The sequence below is a fragment of the Mchenga conophoros genome, linkage group LG8 (genome assembly GCF_057382185.1).
Source record: "Mchenga conophoros isolate Kocher_MC1m ecotype Shallow Benthic linkage group LG8, M_conophoros_male_GT1.1, whole genome shotgun sequence".
NCBI classification, from domain to species: domain Eukaryota; kingdom Metazoa; phylum Chordata; class Actinopteri; order Cichliformes; family Cichlidae; genus Mchenga; species Mchenga conophoros.
This window is the reverse complement of record NC_140533.1, coordinates 27,619,688-27,643,869: the sequence shown is the minus strand read 5'-3', so window position 1 is coordinate 27,643,869 and position 24,182 is coordinate 27,619,688. Positions and strand designations below refer to the sequence as shown.

At 42.8% G+C, this 24,182-nt stretch overlaps 1 protein-coding gene across 3 annotated transcripts in view; it reads right to left on the bottom strand.

Moving 5' to 3' along the window:
• Window positions 1-922: 922 nt before the first annotated feature.
• The window catches only part of srcin1b (SRC kinase signaling inhibitor 1b), a 140,956-nt gene continuing 117,696 nt past the window's right edge, over window positions 923-24,182 (bottom strand). For 2 of the 3 annotated variants that reach the window (XM_085285386.1, XM_085285387.1), the window contains 9 exons: window positions 23,472-23,647; window positions 22,939-23,069; window positions 18,324-18,471; window positions 15,130-15,427; window positions 14,481-14,826; window positions 14,122-14,264; window positions 12,783-12,932; window positions 12,578-12,670; window positions 923-9,243 (listed from right to left, as the gene is read on the bottom strand). In XM_085285386.1, coding sequence (XP_085141512.1) covers window positions 9,091-9,243; window positions 12,578-12,670; window positions 12,783-12,932; window positions 14,122-14,264; window positions 14,481-14,826; window positions 15,130-15,427; window positions 18,324-18,471; window positions 22,939-23,069; window positions 23,472-23,647 — 1,638 coding nt within the window. In that variant the 3' untranslated portion in view covers window positions 923-9,090. The remainder of the gene's footprint in view (window positions 9,244-12,577; window positions 12,671-12,782; window positions 12,933-14,121; window positions 14,265-14,480; window positions 14,827-15,129; window positions 15,428-18,323; window positions 18,472-22,938; window positions 23,070-23,471; window positions 23,648-24,182) is intronic. The other variant, XM_085285388.1, reaches the window with a different exon arrangement.

The window sequence follows — 24,182 nt, the reverse complement described above, 5'->3', positions numbered from 1 at the left end:
TCCTCCCTCACTGAAAGCTCTGACATTTTTATGGTTCTGTTGCTGTGTTACTGCTTATCATATGCATTTCGGCATAGTCACAAATTTTAGGTTTTTTTGCCCTGTCTTTTTAAGCTTTGTTTGTATATTCTTGTTCAAAAATCCCCCAAAGCAGCATTTTTTTACTGAGCGTAAAAGTTATTTTTTAAAGTAGCTGAGCCGGTGCGAAGCTGGGACACAGGTATTGTGTTTAGCTGTTAGTTATGGTAAAAGATGGATTTGCGACATACATGTTAGAGGTGAAATCCTCGCACTGCTTCACAACGCAGGTCTGGAGCCGATGGAAAAACCTCCAAATGTGCAGAATAAATTTTACCCTTTTAATTTGGCTCCTTAATGTGAAAACGACCTCTACAGCAGCCGAGAGAGTCAGACAAATTACGCTAATGACAAAATGTCACACCTTCAAGGTCTGAGCTAGGATTTAGGAGTCCAAAACCAGAACGATCCGAGTACTCACTCCTCACGTTATTAGTCCAGCTGAGGCCTGAGAGACCTGAGAAGCAGACAGAGAATGAAAAAAGGCAAAGCAAGGAGAGAGAGGAGGAAGAAAGGAGACTGGCTCACGGACCAAAATGATGTGCGAAAAAGCAGCGAGGGGAAAACGTCAGCGAAACTGATGGTGATGTGGTGATGATGATCGCCCAGATCAATGAGCGGCGTTTCTGCTGTAGCGGTGACAAAAGCTCAGCACTGCCCCAAAAAAGCAAGCAGAGAGGGAAGATTCGGGAGCAAAGGAAGAAAAAATTAGAATGGAAACGAGAAGCGGTGAAAGGGAAGGGAAAAAAGAAAAAAAGACAAAAATCAAATTTTACAAACAGACAAATGTATTTCAAGTTTCTGTTAAATCATCCATGATTTATGATCTCCTCCACCGCCCCTTCCCCCTCCCTGTCCCCCTCCTGCGCTACCACTACTTTCCGCTTCGATGTGATTGGCCGCCGGGGACGTCAGGTTTTTGGTGCATCGGCGTGACAGCCCTCGTGCTTGTGGGTAGACTAGAGAGAAGAGTGCGAAGCTGTCGCTGGGCTGCAGACGGGCAGAAATGATCACAGAGCTGCTGCTGTCAGAGACGAGGGACAGAAAATCTGCCCTTATTCAGCTCTTCTTCCTCTTCTGTGTGTGACGCAGTGACAGGAGGAAGAGGAAACGGGAGTGGAAGGAGGATGAAAAGGAGACGAGGAGAGAAAACAAGAAGACGACAAATGACGAGGGGTGACAAGGAAAGGAGGAATGAGATTATGACACAAGGAAACAAATGCATCAGACAAGAAGGACAGGGAGGAAGAAGACAGAATGAGCAGAGAAGCTAAAAAAGGAGAGGAGAATAAACAGCAAGGGGAGACAAGAGTAGGAAACATTGAGAGGAGAAAAGGAGAGGTAGCCAGGGATGAGGAAAGAAGACGAGGAAGAAAGAGATGTAAAAGGCAAGGAAAGAGGAAGTGGGGACAAGAAAAAAGGAAAGATGAGAAGTACAAAATAGAGGAAACAAGAACGGCAAGATCAAATGAGGAATGAGGGAGAGAAATCTAAAAGAAAAGGATGGAAAGGAGATAAGGAAGGAAACAAAAAGAAGAGATAAGGGAGAAAGGCATGAGTGAGAATAAAGATAGGAAGGGAAAGGAAGGAAAGGATAAGGAAACATGGGAATGAGGCCGATGGAATAACAGGTTAAAACAGATTGAGAAAAGATGGAAGAAAAGGAAAGCAGAGAGAAGAATGGGAATGGAAGGAGGAAGCAGAGGTGGAAATGAGTGGGAATGAGGAAATGAAAAATGAAGAAGATACGAAGGGGAGATAAGGAAAGAGGAGAAGAAATCATGAGGGAGATAAAGAAGGGATGGATAAGGATAGGAACGACTGGACGAAGAAAAAAGGGATGAAAGGAAACGTAATGAAGAGAGTAGAGCAGTGGAAAAAGAAAAGGAGACAGGCAGAGGAGACGAGGAAAGGAACGTGACGTAGGAGGAAAGATAAGGTGTAGCAGAAGCAAGTTTTCCTTTGACCACAGCTCGGTATTAGCCGGGGCTCTGGGGTGTTCCTGAGAAAACATTTATGTTTCTGACCTGCTCTCACTTTAAACACCTCGCCTTCAGCAGCAGCAGCAGCCTCTGCAGCTCCTCTGTGTGCCAAATAAATAAACCAAGTGGAAAAACAACCAGCGGCTGGCCGTCCCCCGGCCCCCTCTGCTGCCACTGCTAATGAACGGCTCTGCACATGAGTGGGCTACAGATTTTCCCTCCCATTACACCTCTATGAGCCACACACGGCCCGAAATGGTCTGTCCATCCAAATGTTCGGCCGGCCGAAAGACAAACAAGTTACGTTCAGGAAGATTGACGATGGAGATGGTTTACCGCACTGGGTGTGTAAAGAGAAATTTGATGCATGTGCCAAGAACGTCGTCGCGACTCTTGTTTACCTGATGGATGGGTACTCGGTGCGTACTTGAGTAGCAGCAAACTTAAAGGACTTCTGGTGTTTTCTAGAATTATCTCAACGTTTGGCCACAGACTCTATATAAAAGATGCCACCAAAGGAGGCATAATCTGGCAGCAAGAAGAAGCTTGAGATAAATCTGCTTTCTCTGTCAATTTATGACTTCTTTAAACACCTAACTATGGTTGCGCTGGGAGGTCAAATGCAGTGCAACGGAACAAAACACCAGCAAATGGAAAAATCAGTTTAGGCCAATAAAAGGCTGGTTGGATAAAACGTGTGAGTGCTGGTATTGTCTGTAACCTTGTTGGAACAGGGCGTACAAAGGGGGAAGAATCCAACTCGACAACAGCTTAAGTTCAGCAATAAAAGAAAACTGTTTGTGGTGACAAGGTGCTGCCTGGAGCCCCGGGGGGGGGACACAGGTACATCTGAGGCGCTCTCGGGAACAAAAGGACGAGCAGAGACAGACTCCGGAGGGGATTTTTAAAAGCGTACCGCCTCCTCTACGCAGCACAGCAGCTTCTCCGTCAAACTGAAGAATGCTAAACAGCAGCCGATACCACAAGAAAACCAAAACAGTGAAGCAAAAGAGTAAATCTAGTCAAGAAGAGATCAAATATGTTGCATCGCTTCACATTATTTTGGCAGATCCCGATGCCTGACACTCTGAATCTAAAAGCATTCGTCTGCCCGGAGCAACATCACACCAGTTCAGCTGATGGAGACGCGGGCATCATGTGAAGTTTACCCGCCTACAGCGGCAGTGCAGCAAAAACAGAAGCAGCGTGGGGAGGAAAAGGGTTTAACTTTCCTCCTTTTCACCTTCATAACTTTACACAGCAGATCCTTCAGACTACCTAAAACTGCAGAAATGGACACTTCATCTTCAAACTGCTCTTTCAACTGTCTTGTTCTTTTTAATTGAGCGATCGTGGCTCAAGAGTTGGGAGTTCGCCTTGTAATCGGAAGGTTGCCAGTTCGAGCCCCGGCTTGGACAGTCTCGGTCGTTGTGTCCTTGGGCAAGACACTTCTCCCGTTGCCTACTGGTGGTGGTCAGAGGGCCCGGTGGCGCCAGTGTCCGGCAGCCTCGCCTCTGTCAGTGCGCCCCAGGGTGGCTGTGGCTACAATGTAGCTGCCATCACCAGTGTGTGAATGGGTGCATGACTGCATGTGTAAAGTGCTTTGGGGTCCTTAGGGACTAGTAAAGCGCTATATAAATACAGGCCATTTACCATTTACCATTTAATTTTCAAGAGAATAAGCCTTATTTTACAACTGCAGCTTATGGGGAATTGGTTCCATCTGTCTGAATACTATTAACACTCATCACATTAACATGTAAGCCAATATAATAAAATATAGACTTTAATAGATTTAACTATGTGATTTAAGCATCGATTCACTTTTTAAAAGGTGTAATCGCAGCTACAGAGAGCTGCTAAGCTAGTTAGGTCGGCTACAGTTTGATTCATCTGGATGTCTTTATTTTGCTGTTTTATTTTCTTTAATGTGCAAAAATTCCATATTTGCCAAATACTCTCGAACTTATAATGTGGCTTTGAAGTCATGTAAATTGCTCAGTGTTTGGCAAAAAAAACCCCCAAAAAAATCACTACTTGGGGGCAGGGCATTGTGGGTGGGAGCCCACCATTGGATTAGGGGTCTGACTCAGTAATATGTGAGGTATCCTGCACTGAATGACCAGGTTTGTCTTCCCTGATGGCATGGGCTTATCCAAGATGATTCGTCAGCCTCAGATTGTAAAAAAAGAGTGGTTCAGGGAAAATGAGACATCATTTCCACACATGGATCGGACCCCACAGAGTCCAAACCTGAACCCCACTGAGAATCTTTGGGATGTGCTGGGGAAGGCTTTACGCAGCGGTCTGACTCTCCCAGCCGTAACAAAAGAAGACAGCAGCCCAGAAATAAATGTGACATTGCATAAGCTTACTGCAATGATGCCACAGTGAACGTGTGCCAGAGCTAACGGTGGCCAATGAAGTATCAATGTGTGACCTTTTTTTTGGACCAGTGGTGTATAAGCTTGAGATAAACCATAGTTACATGCTTCAGTTCCTCTTTGTTACTGTTACTGAATCATATCTGTACATAATCGCTTCTGCTGGGGAATCAGTAACAGGATGTAAAGTCAGCTTTATGAGCACGTGAACGGCCCCCTAACAGGCGTCCTCATCGGCTGCGTGTAGGGGGAATAAACGGCTGGCCACACTTTGTCAGTGGTGGCCGAGGCCTTGCTGAGGTTAGCCCTTTTTCATCTTGATACCAAATATAGTATCATGCACGTCCACCAATAAAAGCTTCGTGCTGCTACTGCTGCTAAATACCTGGCTGCAGCAAAAAAAGAAAAACAAGCTGGAACCACTGATGTCAGCAGGTATGGAGCTGCTACTGCAGGAGTTTCCTGCCATTTTCCTAAAGAATGAGTGAAAGCAGCAGCAGTGAGAGATTTTTTGGTAAGAAGCAGAGCTGAACCCTTGGTTCTGTTCATTTGTCATAAGGCAGACTTCGCTCCAGGTCACCGATCCTGAGGGAAAAGAAGCGTCTGTCGAGTCGTGGCAGAAAGAGCGATCGCGACTTCAGTTTACAGACAACAAAGTTCAAATTTAGTTCCTACGTTCTGGCTTTGACCACATTTTTTTGTAGATTTCTGCAGATCTGAAACACAATTTTGACCCATTTTCATTTAATTTAAAGTAGAGCAGAAGCCAAAAGGAGTGAGGCAGCCACTGAGTTTGGAACAGCATCTTTGTCCATCAACAGGAAGAAGGTAAAACATTAACATTCCTGTGAGGTGGTTTCTAATTCCAGCTCCTAGCTTCAGTGAGTAAACTCGCTGCCGCCTCCCCCAGTTGTGTATTCTTTACTCTTCACTGCCTCCCTTCTCTTTACATTAACTCGTTTACACGAGGCTTCATTTGGCCGCATGGTTGTATGTACAGTAGAGGCTGACATTGACATGACACAGATGAGCCACGCTGTTATCCCAGCGTTTCCATTACAAGTGATGCTCTACAGTTAATTTAGCCGGATGCGATAAGAGAACATGTTTGTGCATAATATTAACAGCACGTTCGATGACATTATCTCAGCCGTGCGTTGGCTCCGGCCTGCGTAATAGAAAAATTACAGTACATTATTTGACCATTTGCTTTCAGGCTGTGTGGTTATAAAATCATGAATTTTTAAAAAGCAATAAGGGAAATGAGGTGCAAAAAAAAAAAGTGAGTTAATATTCAGACCGGTACAAGATGGCACTGGAGCTGAATACTAATCCTCACGGCCTCTTCGTCCACGAGCGCCCAGATGGCATCGCGTGTCAACTGGAGGTCAGCCATGTTGGCCGCATGTGAACGGCTGTTACTGCTAATATCAGGCATTGTTAAAGACGCTGGCCTGCTCGCATACATGAAAGCGAAGTCTATAAAGATATCTGGGCTCATGTGGAGGAGCTGCTTTGAGTTAATGACGGATATCTCATGGAAAAATCATTAATCATTAATCAAAACCAGCGCTGACAAATGAGAGGATGATTGACAGTGACCCGCTGCCTGCCTGCCTGAGAGGCACCAGCTGGATGCGTTTTTATTTTCATTGTCAGTATTTACTCAAAAAGGATCGTAGCCAAGGATGGGTCAAGGCTGTTACGCTCAGCAGGTCAGGGGCAGCCCGGAGCGCCTGCAGGACCAGATAAGAGCGAGTGGAGCTCCGTGGCGAAAGGGCCGTGTTTGAGGGTTCATCAGCCAACTTTAACCTCCCGTTTGCACAGACACGCTCAGGAGGAGGCGACGTGTTTTACACCGAGCTGCTGATTTACTCACCGATTTCTCTCTTTGTACTGTGCTGGTGCACGGCGACATAGCGGATGGGAATTTGTGGCAGATTCAGAATCAGCTGCGAAAGGCGTGCTAGCGTACGCGGCATTTTTATTTATTCAAGATGCCTGGATTAGCTCAGAAGCCTCTTTCTGTGTAAAAGTGATTAAACTGGAGGTTTAATTTGCCAACAAACATCGTGGTTAAGTAGTTTGGAATTGTACAAAGCCATCACAGCACTTTAATAATGAAACACTGCAGGAGTCCATAAAAAATTTGTAAGGTTTACTTTTTAGTCTTTGTGCAACCAGGAACTCACAAAAAAAATTTACTTTATCTGCATTTTCTACAGATAACTCCTGAATGTGTGCACTGTAAATCGTCCCAGTTCTGCTCCTTCTGTCACACGGACATACTCCAGGTTTCCCCCATCCTGAATATTGGCTTCTCATGCCTCCTTTTCTTATCAAACTTGCCTGTTAAGGATATTTGAGGGAACCAAGACAAGTCTCAAGTTTGTCTTGCGGAAAGGAAGGTCGCGGTTGTGTTTGTGGTAAGAAAGAAGTGTTAGAGAGTTTTTTAAAGCAAATAAATGCCTGGTTTTGTAATTCAAGCACAACTGGAGCTAAAACTGAATAATTCACCTGTTTATCAAGGTCAAAAGCAACAGCAAATAAAAAGGTTCAAACAAATTATCAACTGGGAAAATAACGTGCAGCTTAATTAACTGAAAATGACAAATCCTGCTCTCAGCTTTACAGCCGACAGTCTGTTGCTTCTGTATATCTAGTTCATCTCCAGTTAGTGTTCGCCTGTCGCTCGCTTCAAAGTTAAGAAAAGTTTAACTCGTTACCCGACCACTTCTTGCCGCCGGTCATTGATAAAAGTGGCTGATATTCAGCCCCACTTCCTTTAGTGTCAGTGGTAATTAAAATGACAGATGGTTACTGGGTCACATGACCAATAGAGCCACAGGCAGTATAAAAGATGGACCGAATGCTCAGGTCTGATAGGTGAAGCCAACATAAAAACCTGCATTCTTCTAACAGCCAGCAGGGGGAGACTCACGTGACTCATCTTTGATAGGAGACTATGGGACAGCAGCCTTGTGATCTCAGAAAACACTTTCAGATCATTAAATCATCATTTCAGGTTTAGTTAAATAAACATGAAGGCTGTTTTGTAAATAATTTTGTAAATTATTGTCATTATTAGAGTCAGAAAGGAGGATTATGTAGGGGGTGTTCATTGGCTACTGAGTTGTCACATCTGGTTTTAAAATGCCAAGATTGACAGCGGTGAAAAATTAACCTCGAGGCTTCAAAACAGGACTTCTTACTGATGTGTCCATCTTTTAAATACAGTCTAAGGATAGAAGCTAACGAGAAAGTTTGAATTTTAAGTTGAATTTTTAGACGTTGAAATGAAAATAACTTTTAGAGAACTTGACATTAGTTTAAAAGTTTTTCCTGAAACTTTCCTTACACCCCGTTTTATATTCAGATCAATGATTGGAAATAATTTATCTGAAGTTCACTAGCACGACACCCCAAAGACTCCTCTTCCTGTCACATATCTTTAATGTCTGCTTGCCCCACACACCCCTCCATCACAGCCCTGCCCATCCAATTCTGGTTCCTTCCCCTCTGTAAAGTCAAGTCCCCACACTGTCTTGAATTTGCTGAGGTTTGGTTTCTGACCTGGCCCCTCCTTCAGTAGTAGAACAACCACGTCGGCCTTCAGCAAAGGATTCCCACACAACCTATTCAAAGTCACGGTCGCTTCTACCAGTTTTACAACTGCTACAGTTTTCAAAATGTGCAAAACGCTCAATCACTGCTTCCAGGGGAAGGTGGCTTTCTTTGGGGATCTGTTCCTCACTAAGGTCTTCCCCAAATTGCAGCCTGTTGTCTCGCTGCTTCTCGTTCAGCTCATCTTCATTATCTGTTTGGGTTGTGGTCCTTGCTTCCATTCTTTCCATCGATTCGTCTTTGTTTTAACATCACTGCTAAGGGTGCTACTTTAACTCTGCTTACTGCAGACACTAAACTGAAACCTGCACACCATCTTCTGCTGACCTTATGCCTTGTGTTCTGCGCTTGGTGTCTTGCAAAATAATCATAGCATCCTGGCTTTAAAAAAAGGCAAGTAAGCTAGCGTTATGGACTGGCCTAGCGGCTGGAATGTGAACCCTTCAGGTTTTTCAGCGCCTGCTGCAGCCCTGCCTGCTGACCTTGAGGTCTAAATGATGGGTAATAGAAAAAGAGCAGCATGTGGTCATTACTGGATGAACAGACTGAAAGATGAGGAGGATTCAGTGAGAGAAAACATGGTTGGATCAGGGTGAAATATCATCTCTGTGACTCTGAGATATGAAGTCTTTCCGTGGCATTACTGAAGCTTATTTCACACAACAGAGGCAGATGACGTATCGGAATAGATCTATCATAATAAAGCTAGTTTAGTCAGTCACAAGCACCGAGACCTTCCTCAGGAAATCAAAACATTGACGTACTCGCACGACAAAAACTTGACCTCTAAGCAAGCTAGGTTAGATCCAGTAACTCAAAACACACATCAAGAACTGGTAAAAAAAACCAAGGTTTCTGTAGATATTCTCCCCCACTGGTTTGTGTTTGATCTCGTGTCGTCTGCCGGTCAGGCCTATACAGTTTTCATCTCGCAGAAGTCATCGAGGAAGGGAGCGGGACTTCCTTTGGAGTGACAGCAAAGAGGAGAGGCAGAGGCAGACGAAGCATCAGAGGTGGACTTTTTAGAAGTGGAATACCTGCTGCTGACCCTGGACTTTGGGGATCTCCTCTTTTTGCCTGCGGGTTTTGGGCCTCTCCAGGCTGCCTTGCTGGAGGTGTTTGAGCCGGGCGGCGACAGAGGGTCCCTTCGTCGGGCCGGGAGAGTTACTGCTGTACTGTGGGAGCCGAGAGAGAGAGAGCAACGTCATTTTAATTTAACTTATTTCGGCTTGTGTTCATGTTGAACCAGCCAAGTGTTGGCATGAAATCAGACACAGCCTCTCTATACTGTAATGATTCGTGACTGTGATCTGCAAGCCCTCCAAATGAAAACACAGCACATGCTGAAAGTGTACTTATTTTTTTGGCCATGTGTTGTAGATTATATTTGTTGTTTTTGAATAGCTTCATTAATGGGTCTTTTTTTCTGCACAATCCGATATCCCAACATCACAGTATTGTTCCACCAGTGCAGCTATCATTAAGTCTTTTACCTCACTAGATCACCATGGCAACAGATGCTGAACATATCTTATGGATATTTAAGATATGTGAGTCCTAAAATCAGTGTCTACTTTTGTCTTGTCCTGATTGGAATCTCAAATACTTGTACGATCAGAACCATTCACTCCACAATGCTACTACAGTTTATAGTGATGCTGTATGCAGCCACCGGCCACTTTATTAGACACACCTGTTCAACTGCTCATTGACACAAATATCTGTTAGTGTACCGATTTAAGCACACGGACATGTTCAAGAACGACAAGGAAATTAGATTTAAGGGACTTTTAATGTAACATGACTGTTTGTACCAGCTGGGCTATTCTGAGTATTTCAGAAACTGGTGATCTGCTGAGATTTTCCCTAAAAACCATCTCTAGTGTTTACGGAGACTGGTCAGAAAAAGAGAAGCAATGTGGTTTTCACGTCAGAGGACCAAACTGCTTTAAGACGATAGCAGTAAGCTAATAGCTACTCAGCTGACCACCAAAGTATGCAGAGGAGCATCGTTGAGCACACAAATATTGAACCTTGAAGCAGCCTGGGCACAGCAGCAGAAGACCAGACGCCTCTACTGTCAGCTAACGTCTTGAGACTGAGGCTACATTTCATATTTTCTCACTCAAATTGGGCAAAAGAAGATTTAGAAAAATGTTTCCTCGTCTGAGGCGACTTCTGCTGTAACAATCAGATGGTTGAGTGACAATTTGATGTAAACAACATAAAAACATGGATCCATCCAGCTGCACGTCAACAAACTGGTTCCTGGAGCATGAAAACGAGCTCACTGAACTCAAATGACCTCCACTGTCACCAGATTTTAATCCAGTCTTTGGGATGTGGTGAAACGAGAGATTGACATCATCAAATCTGCAGCAACTTTGTGATGTTATCACAGAAATATGGAACAAACTGCACACTAGAACAATGTACTTAATAAAGTAGGTCTTCATACACTTTTAAGATCTGTATACCAGACTTTTGTAAAAAATACTTCAGATCAGTTGTTTTCTGTGCCAGGCTGCATCAGCTGATGCCCATCTCATGCAGAGCTTCCTGTTTAAGCTCCTTTAGCCTTGCATCCTTACGTCTTCATTAAAATTACATCTGCTGTCACTGACGTTCGCTCTTTTCCGTGCATGTGCAGTGAAGGGTGGTGAATCAATGTACTGTGGAAGGACATCTTTTGAATAAAATGATTCTGACTGAGCTTAAATTGTTAAAAAGTGACAAAAAAATCTTCATTGATGACTGGATTTACATCTATTACAGTGCTGCGCTGTGACGAATGATTGCATAATGTCTACACGTCTGTAGAGAGCAGCTGTACACAGAGGATCTAGGTGCCGGTGTTCACCATTCTTGAGTTTTAACCTTTAACCTTTTTTGCGTCTCTCTGGACCAAATTTCAGTAAAAATATTCTACCACAGGAAAGCACAGATTTAATGACCAGTATTAGAAAGAGACAATTTATTTCTGCTGACTTTAATCACTGTTGGCAGGAACTTTAAAGATGCCACGCTGCTTGAAACGCCTTCAGCAAACAAAAGCGGGATCTGAATTTAAAGCACCTGCATGTGAGAAAATAGATTCTTTCAGAGAAACGTTTCTGTCTGCAGCTCTGAACCTGAAATCCCCTCCCTCGCCCTCCCTCCTCGTCTCACCGTCCCTTTATTTTGACAGCTACCTGCTTAGTGGCGTTGTGCGATAATTCCAACAAAAACAAGACCTCTTTTCTCGGCTCAACGTGCCAGCAGAGCTGTCATAAAGAGCACTCTAAACTAAATGCATGATCTGCTTCGATCCGTGCTGACTCACTGCACATCGCATCACGCCGTCAGCTACAAGGAGGTGCTGCAGCGGTTACAGAGACTTAATGCACATTTTATAAACAAACATCACAATATGCAAGACTGAAAGTCAGCAGAGGAGAGGACACATTAACAGGGTTAGAAAGAGAAGAAAAGTTCAGCCACCTTAAATTTATATTCAGCCTTCTGCCTACAACTGGATTTTTAAATATGAATGTGGAAAACACACATACGTTTTCAATTCGAATATACGCCACCAGAAAATCCAGTTATTTCTTTTAATCTTTGATATATTTCAGCGTCTGTTGATCCCACATAGGAGTAAAAAACTAAAAAAAACTAAATAGGATGTTTTAAATATAGCATACACTTTAATTAGCTTACATTATCACAGAAAAGTAATTAAGCATCACCAAACAAACTGAAACAATCTGATTCACATACAGTGCTGTTGACATGGCAACTTTAATAGATTTTAACACTTTATCTAGTTTTCTGTTAAAACAGGTCATCGTTACTCCCCCAGTCATTTATCCACATAGCAGCAAACAACAGATTAATGCCATCAGTCACGGCTCGCAGTACTGCGTGCACAGTGACAGAAAACACTGTGACGCTGCAGTCACATGACATCCTTCACCGTTGTTTGCACGACTTGTACAAGCGAAACAAATATAAGGAAGTCTCGCTCCTCAGAAACAAAATGCAAAATGTAAAGAAGACTTTTGCATGGTGCCCACGGTGCTCTCTCTTCCTCGCTCCTGTAAAGCCAGTTATTGTATTTAAATTGAATTATAATCAGTAAATAAATTCAGTCACTGCTAGCGCGCTGAGATGAATCACCAGATTTTCCTCGTCGTGTGTTTTTCTCCTCTAACAGAAACCTCACAGTATAAGGCTGATTACATGAAAGCAGAATGTATAAATGGTGGGAAATGCTGGTGTTTTTTTAAACCAAGGTCAGAAAACCACCAGATTAAAGTGCTGTCTACAATTTAGTCTGCTGGCTTTTTACAGCTGTGTTTCCGCTGCTTATTTCAGTGTGACCCTGAAAAAGGTTTTGACTCTTTGTATTAGTCGCTACAAAAGCTTCAGCAGTAGTAGGAAATACAAAGAAAGGGGGAATGAGCAGAAACAGAAGCAGAGCCCACAGGTGTGGCGGAGACAGAAGGCAGCTGGAGGTTTTTAATTTACCTTTCTGCCCATGATGCAGGGAGGGGTGGGGGTGGCCTTTGCTGGGCTGCTGTACCCTTTATTACAATCTTTTACAGGCATTCTCTGAAATATCTTTGTAGTTTTATGAAAGACACGTTATCACACCGAGACAACATGTATTAACAGAAATCTGCAACACAAATCAGATGAATAACTTCTCACTTAAAAATCCAGACTAATGTACCTCCAGCTCGGCAATAATCTTCTCTTCGTCGTCTTCATCTTGTACGGCCGAGGCTGCGATCACGGGAGGGGTCGAGGCAGGTCGGGGGGCATCGGAGGGGGTCCGCCTCAGTTTCACAAGGGTTTTTGGCAGGTCACCATCTTCTTCCATCTACAAAAGGACAAAATAAAGACAACAACATTTCTAAGGACTGACCTGCCACGGCAAACAGGTCAAATTCAATTTCATTTAATTTAGTTAAATTCCATTTTATTTATATAGCACCAAATTGCAGTTTGTCAAGGTAAAAACTCTACAATGAAAACAAAAGAAAACCCCAACAATCATATGATCCCCTTTGAGCAGAGCTTTGGCGACAGTGGGAAGGAAAAACTCCCTTTTAACATGATGAGACCTCTGGCAGAACCAGGCTCAGGATGGGGCGGCCATCTGACACGCCCAGTTTGGGATGTGGAGAAGAAGACAAGACAATGATGGAGATCTACTGTATGTAACAGAATATAATAGAACCACCATGGAGAGCACTTGCACCAGAAATGACTGGCTTGCTCAAAAAGGGAGCTACGTTTTTTTTGTGCTGCCACATGTATCACTGTAGAGACGGAGATTTAAGTCCACTTCTGACAAGAGGCTTTAGTTATGAAAGCGTGACAGGATGAAACGACTCTGGTTAGTGGGGGTAGTTTGTATAAAGAAAATAGAGACGTTTATTTCTAATAGATTTGAGAAAAGGCAGACATTTACAGCATATACCTAAAAAAACAAGTAGAAAAGTTCCCACCAAAACAATCCATATGCATTAACAACACTGTGGACCAGAGGGCAAATACAGAAACTTGATTTATAGTGTGACCTGAAAGAGGCAGCATGCTGCTGTGAGCCTGCAGCAAAGTCTGCAGAGATCTGCCAAAATCTGAAGCTGTGTGGTAAAAACCTGTCGACGTAGCAGCATGGCAATAATCCTGAAAGTGCTGTTAAAGCTGTTAAAGCCTGGTTAACTCGCACTAATCTGGGGAAACCTGCATTACTCAAAGATCGCTCAGGTAAGTAAAGTGGAAGACTCAAACATGTTAGTTAGAAGATATGACTATAAGCACACGTGTGTCCATGTTAGCCCTGTGATGGACTGGTGACCGGTCCAAGGAGAACCTCGCCTCTCACCCCTCGACAGCTGGGATAGACTTCAGCCACCATGCGACCCTTATTGGAAAAGTGGCTCAGGAAATAGATGGATGTATTCAAACATGATCAAGTGATTGGTTCTGTGGTTGTTATCTAAAAAACAATCAAGGTATGACTCATATGTGGTTCTGGATACTGAACCCTGACTGAGTCTCACCTTCAGGTTCTTGGACGTGACGATGACTTCTCCAGTACGGTTTGTGGTGAGGCCGTGAGCGGAGGGGAAGCTTCGGCGAGGTGGAGGCGGAGGAGGAGACTTGGAGGGCTTTTCTGTTCGATACTTGGCCACGTTGAGGTCCACTTTAAAAATAAACAGATTTTTAGTATTTTAACTTTCATTTTGTTTAAATAACTTTATTTAACATTTATTTATTTATATTGTAAGGTAATATCCCCCCCCCCCCCCCCCCCCCCCCCCCTCCACCCCAGCTGGTTGGGGGTGAGGGGAGGAAGACGGCACAAAGGCACTTCAGTCAAAGCTGAAAGCTCAGATTTAAATCTGAAACACAAACTGACCTGAGCCTCGATGCGAACCAGCCCCCTCCATGCTGTTCAGCTTCTGGGCAGCCAGCTGCACCTTTCCAGGCTGCTGGTCCCCGCTGGGTGTGGTGTTTGTAGTGGTGGAGGTCGTGGCTGTGGTCCCAGTGGTCCCAGCTGCAGAGGTAGCTGCGGCGGACGTTATTGGGATGGTGATCTGGGGCTTTGGGGGCACTGCCGGCTTGTTTATGTGCCTGGCAGCGAAGTCAAGGTCGGGGATGGCTTTCATCAGCTCTGCCTGAGTCTCTTCCAGCAAGCGATTGATGTCCTGGGCGCTGAACTGGGTCAAGCTGGCACGCTTCTCCTCCCAGTCCCGCTCGGCCGCCTGACATAAATACAGATATAGACAAATGATATGCCCTAACATGCAAACTACTAAGAGGCAGAGCTGGAAACACATAACCAAGGCAGAGAGAAGCAGTTTGTTTTCTAATGCTGCATGGACAAATGGAATTATAAACAAACTGCTGGCGTGTGAACACGGTCTCATGGAGGGATTTAAGTACCTTCAGATGCAATTTCAAATGTAAATGGATATTTGCCATCTGGCCGATCCTGACAACGTGCACATTAAGATTGTTCACACCAGTAAGATGAAGAAAAACAGTCATAATGAGCAGCTCATTACCAGTCGCACTTCGGCGGACACAGACTTATCAGGAGGACGCCGGCTTGGCAGCTCATCAAGAACTCGATTTCTAAAGGTCATCGTAGGCTGGATGTCCTGCTCGGGGCCCGAGGTGTCCGCGTCGCCGGCAGACACGGGCATCCAGTTGGCCAGGCCGGCGCTGGTGCTGAGATCGGTGAGGCTGAGAGGAGGACTGTTCAGGATGTCGAGATCAGAGGTACGACTCAGGTCATCGGCTCGTTTCTGCGGTTGGCTGGAGAGGTCCTCGGGGCTCTTCCACACCCCCTCAGTGACTTGTCTTTTAACAAAGGGGACAACAGAATAACGGTAAGGTCATCAGCTAACACAATGAAGTCTATTGTCATTGATTAACCAGCTTTTATTACGTTTACTTTAACAAACTCTGGTAATGAATCATAAATGATCCAAACTGTTGCTGACTGACTGCAAAAACTTAAATATCAAAAACTTGAACTGTTGAACCCATAAAAAGGCAAAAATGGTGCCAGATTTAAGTTTGGCCAGACCATTTCTTTATGTTGTAAAACACTGGCTCCAGCACTCCTGCTAATTAGATCGCTCCTGGAAATCTTGTTCTGAGCACCTGTAGAGGAACCTTCATTGCGTCGGACAGAAAGCCTTCGACGTGTCTCAGGATGTTACAGCAGAACGAGGCCTTATGGTCTGATCCTGTTTATGGCTCACAAAGCTGTAAATGTTGAAGTAAATACACACTGCTCCTGGTTGTGCCACCTTTGGGTCAGCTCAGGCAAACTTATTAAACCCAAAGCTCCTATTAAATGTTTTGACTGCCTTTTGACAATCGTGCAAGTAAAGATCAAGAACAAAATGGTTCTGAAAGTTTGTTTGCACATGAACCCGTTCAAACTTGGAGCTTTGATCAGGATGTCATATGATGTCACATCTACACAAAGCTTCAAATCAAACCAGGCGTATTGTAAAGCACTGACTCTGAATGGGTTCTTTTATTTTGAAATTAACTGGCTTCCCTATGATACTTCTGTGTATATCTTCCTGCCCTTCCCTCTGCTGCTGAGAGCTACTCCTCAGATGCTTTTGGAACGTCTGCCAGACGTGCCATCACCGTTCGGGGCGGGCGCCATTAGCTCCCGTGGCCACGTCGGAACCTGAAAGCGACACAGCTGCGCCCGGCACATCCCGGGTTCATCTGTTCTGTGTGACAGTTTTATTTGTCTGTTTGTTTGTGTCTATAAATGTAACGATGTTTGCTGCCATCTTCAAGATGATATTTTCAGTCTGAATGAGACTTTTTTTACCTAGTTAGATAAAGGATTATTAAAACAAACATCACTGCAGATCACCACCGAGGGTAAGTGATATATTACTCATCGCATGAACGATTGAATTACCGCATATGAGGAACTGAAGAAAGATGACACAGCTGAAATAATTGGCCATACTTGGTGTACCGGAGAGGAGTTTCTCACATATTTTAATCCTACTGATCTTACATTAAAGTCCTGCAGCTCCCCAAGAAAACCGGCATCAACATTTTTCTGAGATTTATAATCCCGTTTACAGGATTCAGACGTCTTAATCTGAAGTTCCCGAACGGCTGCTTAGACAGTTTTTAACTTTCAACTTTTTCTTTCAATTAAAAATAAATACAAAAACCTCGATATATGACATGTTATCATTTTGATATCAGCAGAAACGAGGCGTGCTGTCTGATGACCAGAACGTTTAACCATTAATCAGAAATACCAACAGTGGAAAGGAGAGACTGCTGCGCCCGTCAGCTCTCCTCTGATGTTCTCGGTGTTCACACAGGACTCACGGGCATTATTCAGCGTTTGGCAGCGCAGTCATGCATCAATTCTGATTTTACTTCCTTAAATGTTAATCTTAAACACATAATTGGGAATCCCATATAAGCTGCATTCCACTGATTCCACATTACAACAAATCCTTTTTCAATCCTGGACCTTTGTTTTGGATAAAACACGAAATTAAATTAAAAAAAATTGCAGAACTTTTATGTAGTCATTAGCACCGCACAAGCCTTTGTTTCTATTAAATCTGTGTAGATGTTAATATATACCAATCAGGCAAAACAAAATGACCACCTGCCTGATATTGTGTTGGCATCTGGCACCAAGATGTAACTAGGTCCCTTTTAGTGGTTGGAAAAGACCTTCTGATAAAACAGATGCATCAGCTCATCGCAGTTACTGCCTCTAAAATGAGTGTAACCTCAATCTTGAGCAGTTTGTGCAAGCTTAGTTAAATTCTGAGTACAGGTAAAGGGGGAGTAGAGATTCTCGCGAACACACAGATGGACAGGCGCCTCGGCGTGGCACGAGCTCATCGTTCTTTTTGGCTCATAGACTGTATATAAACGATGGATGTAGTCACTCTCACTTGGTTTATAAAGTCGTACTTTTGACATCAGAAGGTGACCATTTTTGCCTTTTGCCATCTCGATGTTTGAAACCAGATGTGGCGAACCAAAGATGGTCAGGACACCACCCGCTCATATTGCAGCAACGTTAAACATTCACAGTCTAATGCATTAAATTCATCCACCCAGGTGGAACTGCCAGCTGTTCTACTGTAACTTGCTGAAGTGTCTGAGGGGGAACTTCTAGGAGTGACGGTGACACGGCAAATGAAAAACTCTGAGCATTTTGCTGTCACCAGACTTGCATCCCTGTGCTCCATCCAAAAAATGAAAATCAAGTTGAAATCAAGATGCTGTTTTTAGACGATGGAGCCGATCCAGAACACATCACAGGGGGAGAAGCATAAGGACACTTCTACTGAGAGATCTCAAATGAGCAGCTGTGATGAAAAGAATTGAGAGGTGAACGGGAAAATGACCATGAAGAGGAGATCAAGTACGATTTTTGATTTATCTGGGCTCGTTCCTAAAACCTCGATCACATGTTGTGTATATATTGTAGTTTAATATCCTTATTTAAGTCCTTTTATAATCTGTAAATAAAGAAAAAACTATTTTTTATAATAATCAAATGATAAAAAAAAAATTTCAATAATTGATTGGTCCTGATAAGACTGACGTCAGCTGTATTATCTAAACCAAATTACTAAAAAATGATGACTGACTGTGTGGTTTGATGTAAATCTTGCAGAAAATACTTGAGCTGCTTTAATAACTGAGCGAGGGTTCATTTCACTTTTAATTCGAGTACCTGCGCAGCGTGCTGAGAGCATCTGTCATGGTGTTGCAGCGCTTCAGCAGGGCATCCAGACGATGAGGCTCCTCTTTCAGGAACTTCACAGCCTCCACCTCCACCCTCAGCACCACGCGCATCTTACTCTGAAGGCTCGGGAACTGGTCTGCACAGGGTGGGGAGGAAAGAGGCATCAGTGAAAACAGAAAGCTGTGTGTCAGAGAGATATGTTGAAATGTTGATGTGAGAAGAAATAGGGCCGGAGAGCAGGGACGGCGGGAGGAGGCGGATTACAGGGAAGGGGACATAAAGGGAAGACGGGATGCTGTTTCTGTCACCCAGGATTTTCCTGTCATATCCAGATGATTCCTATGAGGAGGGCTCAGCGGGGGTCAGCTAAACGAGAAGTAAGGACATGTTAGCTTGTTGTAACATCTGAGATGTTGGATTTCAGCAGAAATGGCGGCGCCTCAGGGGCGTGTCCTGGCCATGTCTTCTTATCTGTACATAAACTTTTTTTAACATAGGTTTCATTCTTTGTAGTATTTATATGTCCTGTTTGGGTGTGTGTTGGTAACAAGCTGTATATGCCTCAGATTCAGACTCTTCTTCTGTTTTTCATAATAAAAGAAATGCAGAAAAGACAAAGTCGTTCTCCACCCATGAGCAGGTAGAAGAATGGATGGATGTTGGTTGAAGTAAAGTGTTAGATATGTTAGCTTTGTTTTATCCATTGTTCTGTTTTTCTTGCCTACTGATTATGTTTTGTTCTCTCACTTCTTGCTTCTTCCAAGTGTGTTCCCCTTCATCTGAGTCTGATGTTTGTGTGTTTTCATTTGGTCCCTCTTATTTCCCATTTTATTTTGGAGGTTAGTTCCTCATGTGGTTTTCTATAATTTTGCTTCCCTCCTTTGTTCTTTTCCCGCCCTTGTTTTTAAAAAATATTATTTTATTTATTGGTTTTTGTTTTTCCATAAAAACATAAACATAAAGAACAAACTAGAGGCTGTGAGGCACATGGGAAATTGAAGATGATGCGACTGCTACAACGGTCACTTTAAAGAAATATGACCAAGAACAAGTTAAATAAATAACCTCCACATCTTACTGGATGAGAGTAAAGATCTTTGCTTCCTGCTAAATCAAGGTTAAAATCCTGCCCATTGTTTAATCAGGACCCATCTCCTCTTTACCACCTCATAGTACCGCATCATCCTAATAAAGAGTTAGTTGTTGTTCCTATAGGATTTAAAAGTAGAATGGGAGGCAGAGCCTTCAGTTTTCAGGCCCCTCTTCTGTGGAACCAGCTCCCAGTTTAGATTCAGGAGACAGACACTATCTCTACTTTCAAGATCAGGCTTCAAACTTTCCTTTTTGCTAAAGCATGTATTCAGGCGACCCTGAATCCTCCCTTATTAATGCTACAATAGGTGTAGGCTGCTGGGGGATTCCCATGATGCACTGAGTGTTTCTCTTCAGTCACTTTCCCCCTCATTATGTGTCTTTACACCTCTCTGCATTTAATCATTAGTTATCATTAATCTCTGGCTCTCTTCCACAGCATGTCTTTGTCATGCTTTCCTCCTCTCACCCCAATCAGTCGTGGCAGACGGCCGCCCCTCATCGTTTTCTCTGTATCATTGTAGGATCTTTACTTCACGATACAAAGCGCCTTGAGGCAACTGTTGTGATTTGGTGCTACAGAATTAAAACTTAATTGAATTAAAACTTGCAACTAGTGAGTGATTCCAAGCGATTTCCATCTTTTATAAATGTTGTCACTGTTGTCTGATTTTCAGAGTTTTCTCTCTATTACTGGCCGATCTGTAGCTCACGATAAACAGCGCCTTGAGGCGACTGTTATTGTGATTTAAAGCTGTATAAATAAAACTGAATTGAAATCAAATTGAACTGCTTCTGAGACATATTATGGTATTACTGAAGAAAGCATCCCAATCCCTTATTAAATCAACTCTGAGTATCTGGTTTACACATAAGTAATTCTTCCATTTGAATCATAAATAAAATCTCCTCAGTGTGCAAAGGTGGGAGGAGAGGTAGACGTCCAAGTTGAGTTTGTATTAAGGTCTGATTGGGTTCACCTGCCCCTTATTTTGCTTCTCTGCTTAGTGTGTATTTAGTATGCATCTTCCCTGTTGTTGGATTTTCTTTTCTTTTTCAGTAACTTCCTGTTTATGGTCTAACCTGCAACACTTTTTATGACTTTTAAAAAAAGAATTCCTTATTTTCAGTCCCTTTCCTTTTGCTGTCTTGTCCTACTAAGAACTTATAAAACCAACTAAATAAAAACTATTTTTCCATTTTCTAAGTTCACATTAAATATAAAATAGTGGAGGACACTGTTAAACTTGTAGGATCCAGGCTCACAACACAATGAGCTTCAAAGAGATTTGGAATTGCTTGTTAATATTCAGGATAGAGAAAGAAGTACACAGGTCAAAGCAGCAGGAACAGAGGCCAACTGGAACTTCATGAATATTAATTAAAGGACAATAAGACTCATAAATATTAATCTGCATGTCTGCATAACATGAAAATGGACAAACACGGTATTTTGGCAGTGTTAGCACCTGAACTGTGACCTGTAACTACAGTACTGTACGTGGGGAGATTTCATGATGATCAGTGTTTGTATGAAACATTTGATTGTAAAGTCATGTTAGTGAGTGTTTACACCATCACACGCTGGCTTTTCTAGAAAAGTACATTAGCAGTAGTAATAAATATTACAGGGAATTTATCTGTTGTATTTCATGGCACTAAAATTAATTTTAAAAATCTGGCTTCTGGACCCTCAGCCACAAAATATTTGCAATTACAGTGACGCAATTATGATGATACGAAGCTTTAAAAACAAAGTGTTTCAGCTTCATTTAGATTCACGTCTCAGCACTTTTCCTTTTGCAAAACAAATAAGTGTAAAAATGAATTTGTATGGGACCACTTTCAGAGGGAGATTACTTCAGCTAATCCAGTCTCATCCTGTAAACAAAGATATGTGTTAATGTCTCGCTGGGCTACAGCAGAGGTGAAGCAACAGTGCTGGAAAGTGCAGCTAAGCCTGGCAGGTGTTTGAAACCTTTTTCCTTTGAATTTGTTGCAGTTTAAAGTTAAAAGCACCGACAGACACAGAGCTGCTCACCAGCGGAGCGGTGGGGTATCATTTGCATATAGCAGTAAAATTAAAAAACTATTATCTTAACTAAGTGGTTAATTTCATTAACCAGTCATCAGTACAGATGTTCCACTAAAGCATCCAAATCAGTTCCAATACAAAGATCAGCATGAACGTTCCCTCAGTTGTTGTAATACAGTTTAATATCCAGAAATTCATGAAAAAGAGGATTTATGACAATTAGCAGTTAGAAGTCAGCAGGAAGTCACGGTAGGTCACTAATTAACATCTGAAAATGATACTGCATGCTCTGAATTCATTCTAAAAAGAAACTCAAAGGTAAAGCACGACGATGGACGTAATCAACGATGTAAAAATAAACACCAGCGCTGTGTGGAGGATTGGTGACAAGGAAATAGACTGATCTTCATTTAGCAATTTTCTATTCCTGATGACTAAAGGAGCTTGGAAAGAAAAGCACCTGGACTTCTTTAGAAGCTTCTTCACTTCTAAGAGAAACTGGTGGAGAATCCCAGGTTTTTATGCCCTATTGAAAGTGTCCCTTAGAGGGTCGTGGACCCACTATGGATCCTCTGCCTAATCACACGATTAGTTTATCACAGATTAACCTACCACACATCTCTTTGGACTGTGCGAGGTAGTCACAGAAAACATGCAAACTCCACACAAGAGCTCGGGAGAGCAGATTTAAACAAATAGCTTTTGTGCTGCGAGACAATGGTGCCAACAGTTCCTCAGTGCAAGTTGGAACATAGCATGTTTGACATATAATATTTTTCTATGTGGCATAAAGCTACAGAGATATGGCCGGGCTAATATAAACAGATTATCAGAGGGAAGATGTAGGATGAGGGTTAAACTTATCAATAACAGGTAAATGTTCCTGGTGGGCAGCAACAAACGGCAGGAAGACGAAATAAACATCAAACTTCAGCTGAGAGAATGTCTGACAACAGTTATTAATATGCTCATCCATGGTTTGGATGACTTTCTATGAATGAGTCTTGATGCTAAGCTTAATGTCCACACTAAGAGTGATTCCAGACTGTGGTGTGCACCGTGTGATTAAAATACCTTAAAGGTGCACTGCACATGAATAGTGCTACTAGAAAGATGGACAGAAAGACAGCTGGAAACTTCTGAGGGTCTCATTTCATGTTGATAAAATATAAACAGCGCACTAAAGAAATGAGAGCCTCATCCAACGCAGGACATGACTGCATCTGCAAACGAGGTCAAAACATCATCACTTAACAAGCAAACGGGATCGAGGGATCAAAGACTGAAACACAGAGACGTAACACAAAAGGTGAAAGGTCAAGGAGTTAAACACTCCAGGGGTTAGGGAAGGGCTTCCTGATCAGTAATGGCAGATGTAGTTTATGTCCTCTAGTCTCGTTAACTGAGAGGATTTTAAAGCGTCGAACATTCAAAGAACAAATAAAACATCACAGATTTGGTCATGACAGCATTTACTTTTTAGCTCAGTGAGTGTCTCTCCCAGCATCCTCAGCTCTTTGCTCTTCTGCTCCACGTCCTGCTCCGTCACGAGCCCGTGATTCACGGACGAGTTCCTCTGGAGCTCCTCCACAGACTTCTCCAGGTCGCTGTGAAGGACAGAAATTTGTAAATGTCTTTTATTTTGAAAATGTAACTGTTCACACCTGAATTCACAGTGGATGCCCTGCAAATTTTAAAACTGAGTGTAAGACTTTATTCATGTACTACTACTCATCTACTACTGGCTTCCAAAACATTTACAAAATAGTCCCAAAATTGTGCTTGTTGCCAGCACCATCGTTTAGCAGATGAATGCAAAAAGTTTTTTTTTTGGTTTGATTTTGATGTGAAGCTTAAACCAGGAAATAATGAAACTTCAGCTAAACATACCAGGAAACACTGTCTACACTTTGCGTAAACAACTGGAAACATCATGAATCGTTCACCTCACCGAACCAACCGAGACCACCTGACTGTTTGCTGTGCTTCTTACTTAAGATCAAACTCACTGCAGCTGTTGGATGAGCAGCTCCTCCTGGTTTAGGTATTTGAGCCTCTCCTCCTCCACTAGGAGGCGCTGTCTCTGAAGCGGGTCCTCCTGGGTGCGCATGGCATCCAGCATCATGAGGCTCAGTTCAGACTCCGTCTGTCTCAGCAGGGCGAGCACCGAGTCCTGGTTCTCCAGCTGGGAAACAGAGTCACAGCTTAAAACTTGAACTGGTTTCCATTCACACTATTGGATGAGTGCACGTACCCAAATATTCAAACTGCATTTGTGAGTTTATGAGGTAAATGTACTGAAGTTAAAACTTACTCTCCTGAGGGATCAAACAACATCTGGTGTGTTGGTCTGTTTGCAAAAAGAGCTCCTACTCTGTTAGAGGAAAACTCCCCAGTAATCCTTTATCTTAATCGAGGGATTCAACTCTAACAGTACTGCAAGCTGCACATATTACATATCCCCCTTTGAGGCTACCGCACATAGATAAAACCCTCTTAACTCAATGGTTACAAGGCTCTTTTAAATAAAGTGCAATAATATGAAACATGGATCAAAAAGTAGTTCTTAAAGGATTCTATAAGTTCTACATTTTAAACAATATATAATAATAAATGATGAAAATAAATGTATATTATTCTCCTAATCTTTGTGAACTCGTTTCACTTTAGTTCTTTTCTAAAAAATCTGCTTTTCCTCTGCTGCTGGCGCAGAGCCGAGG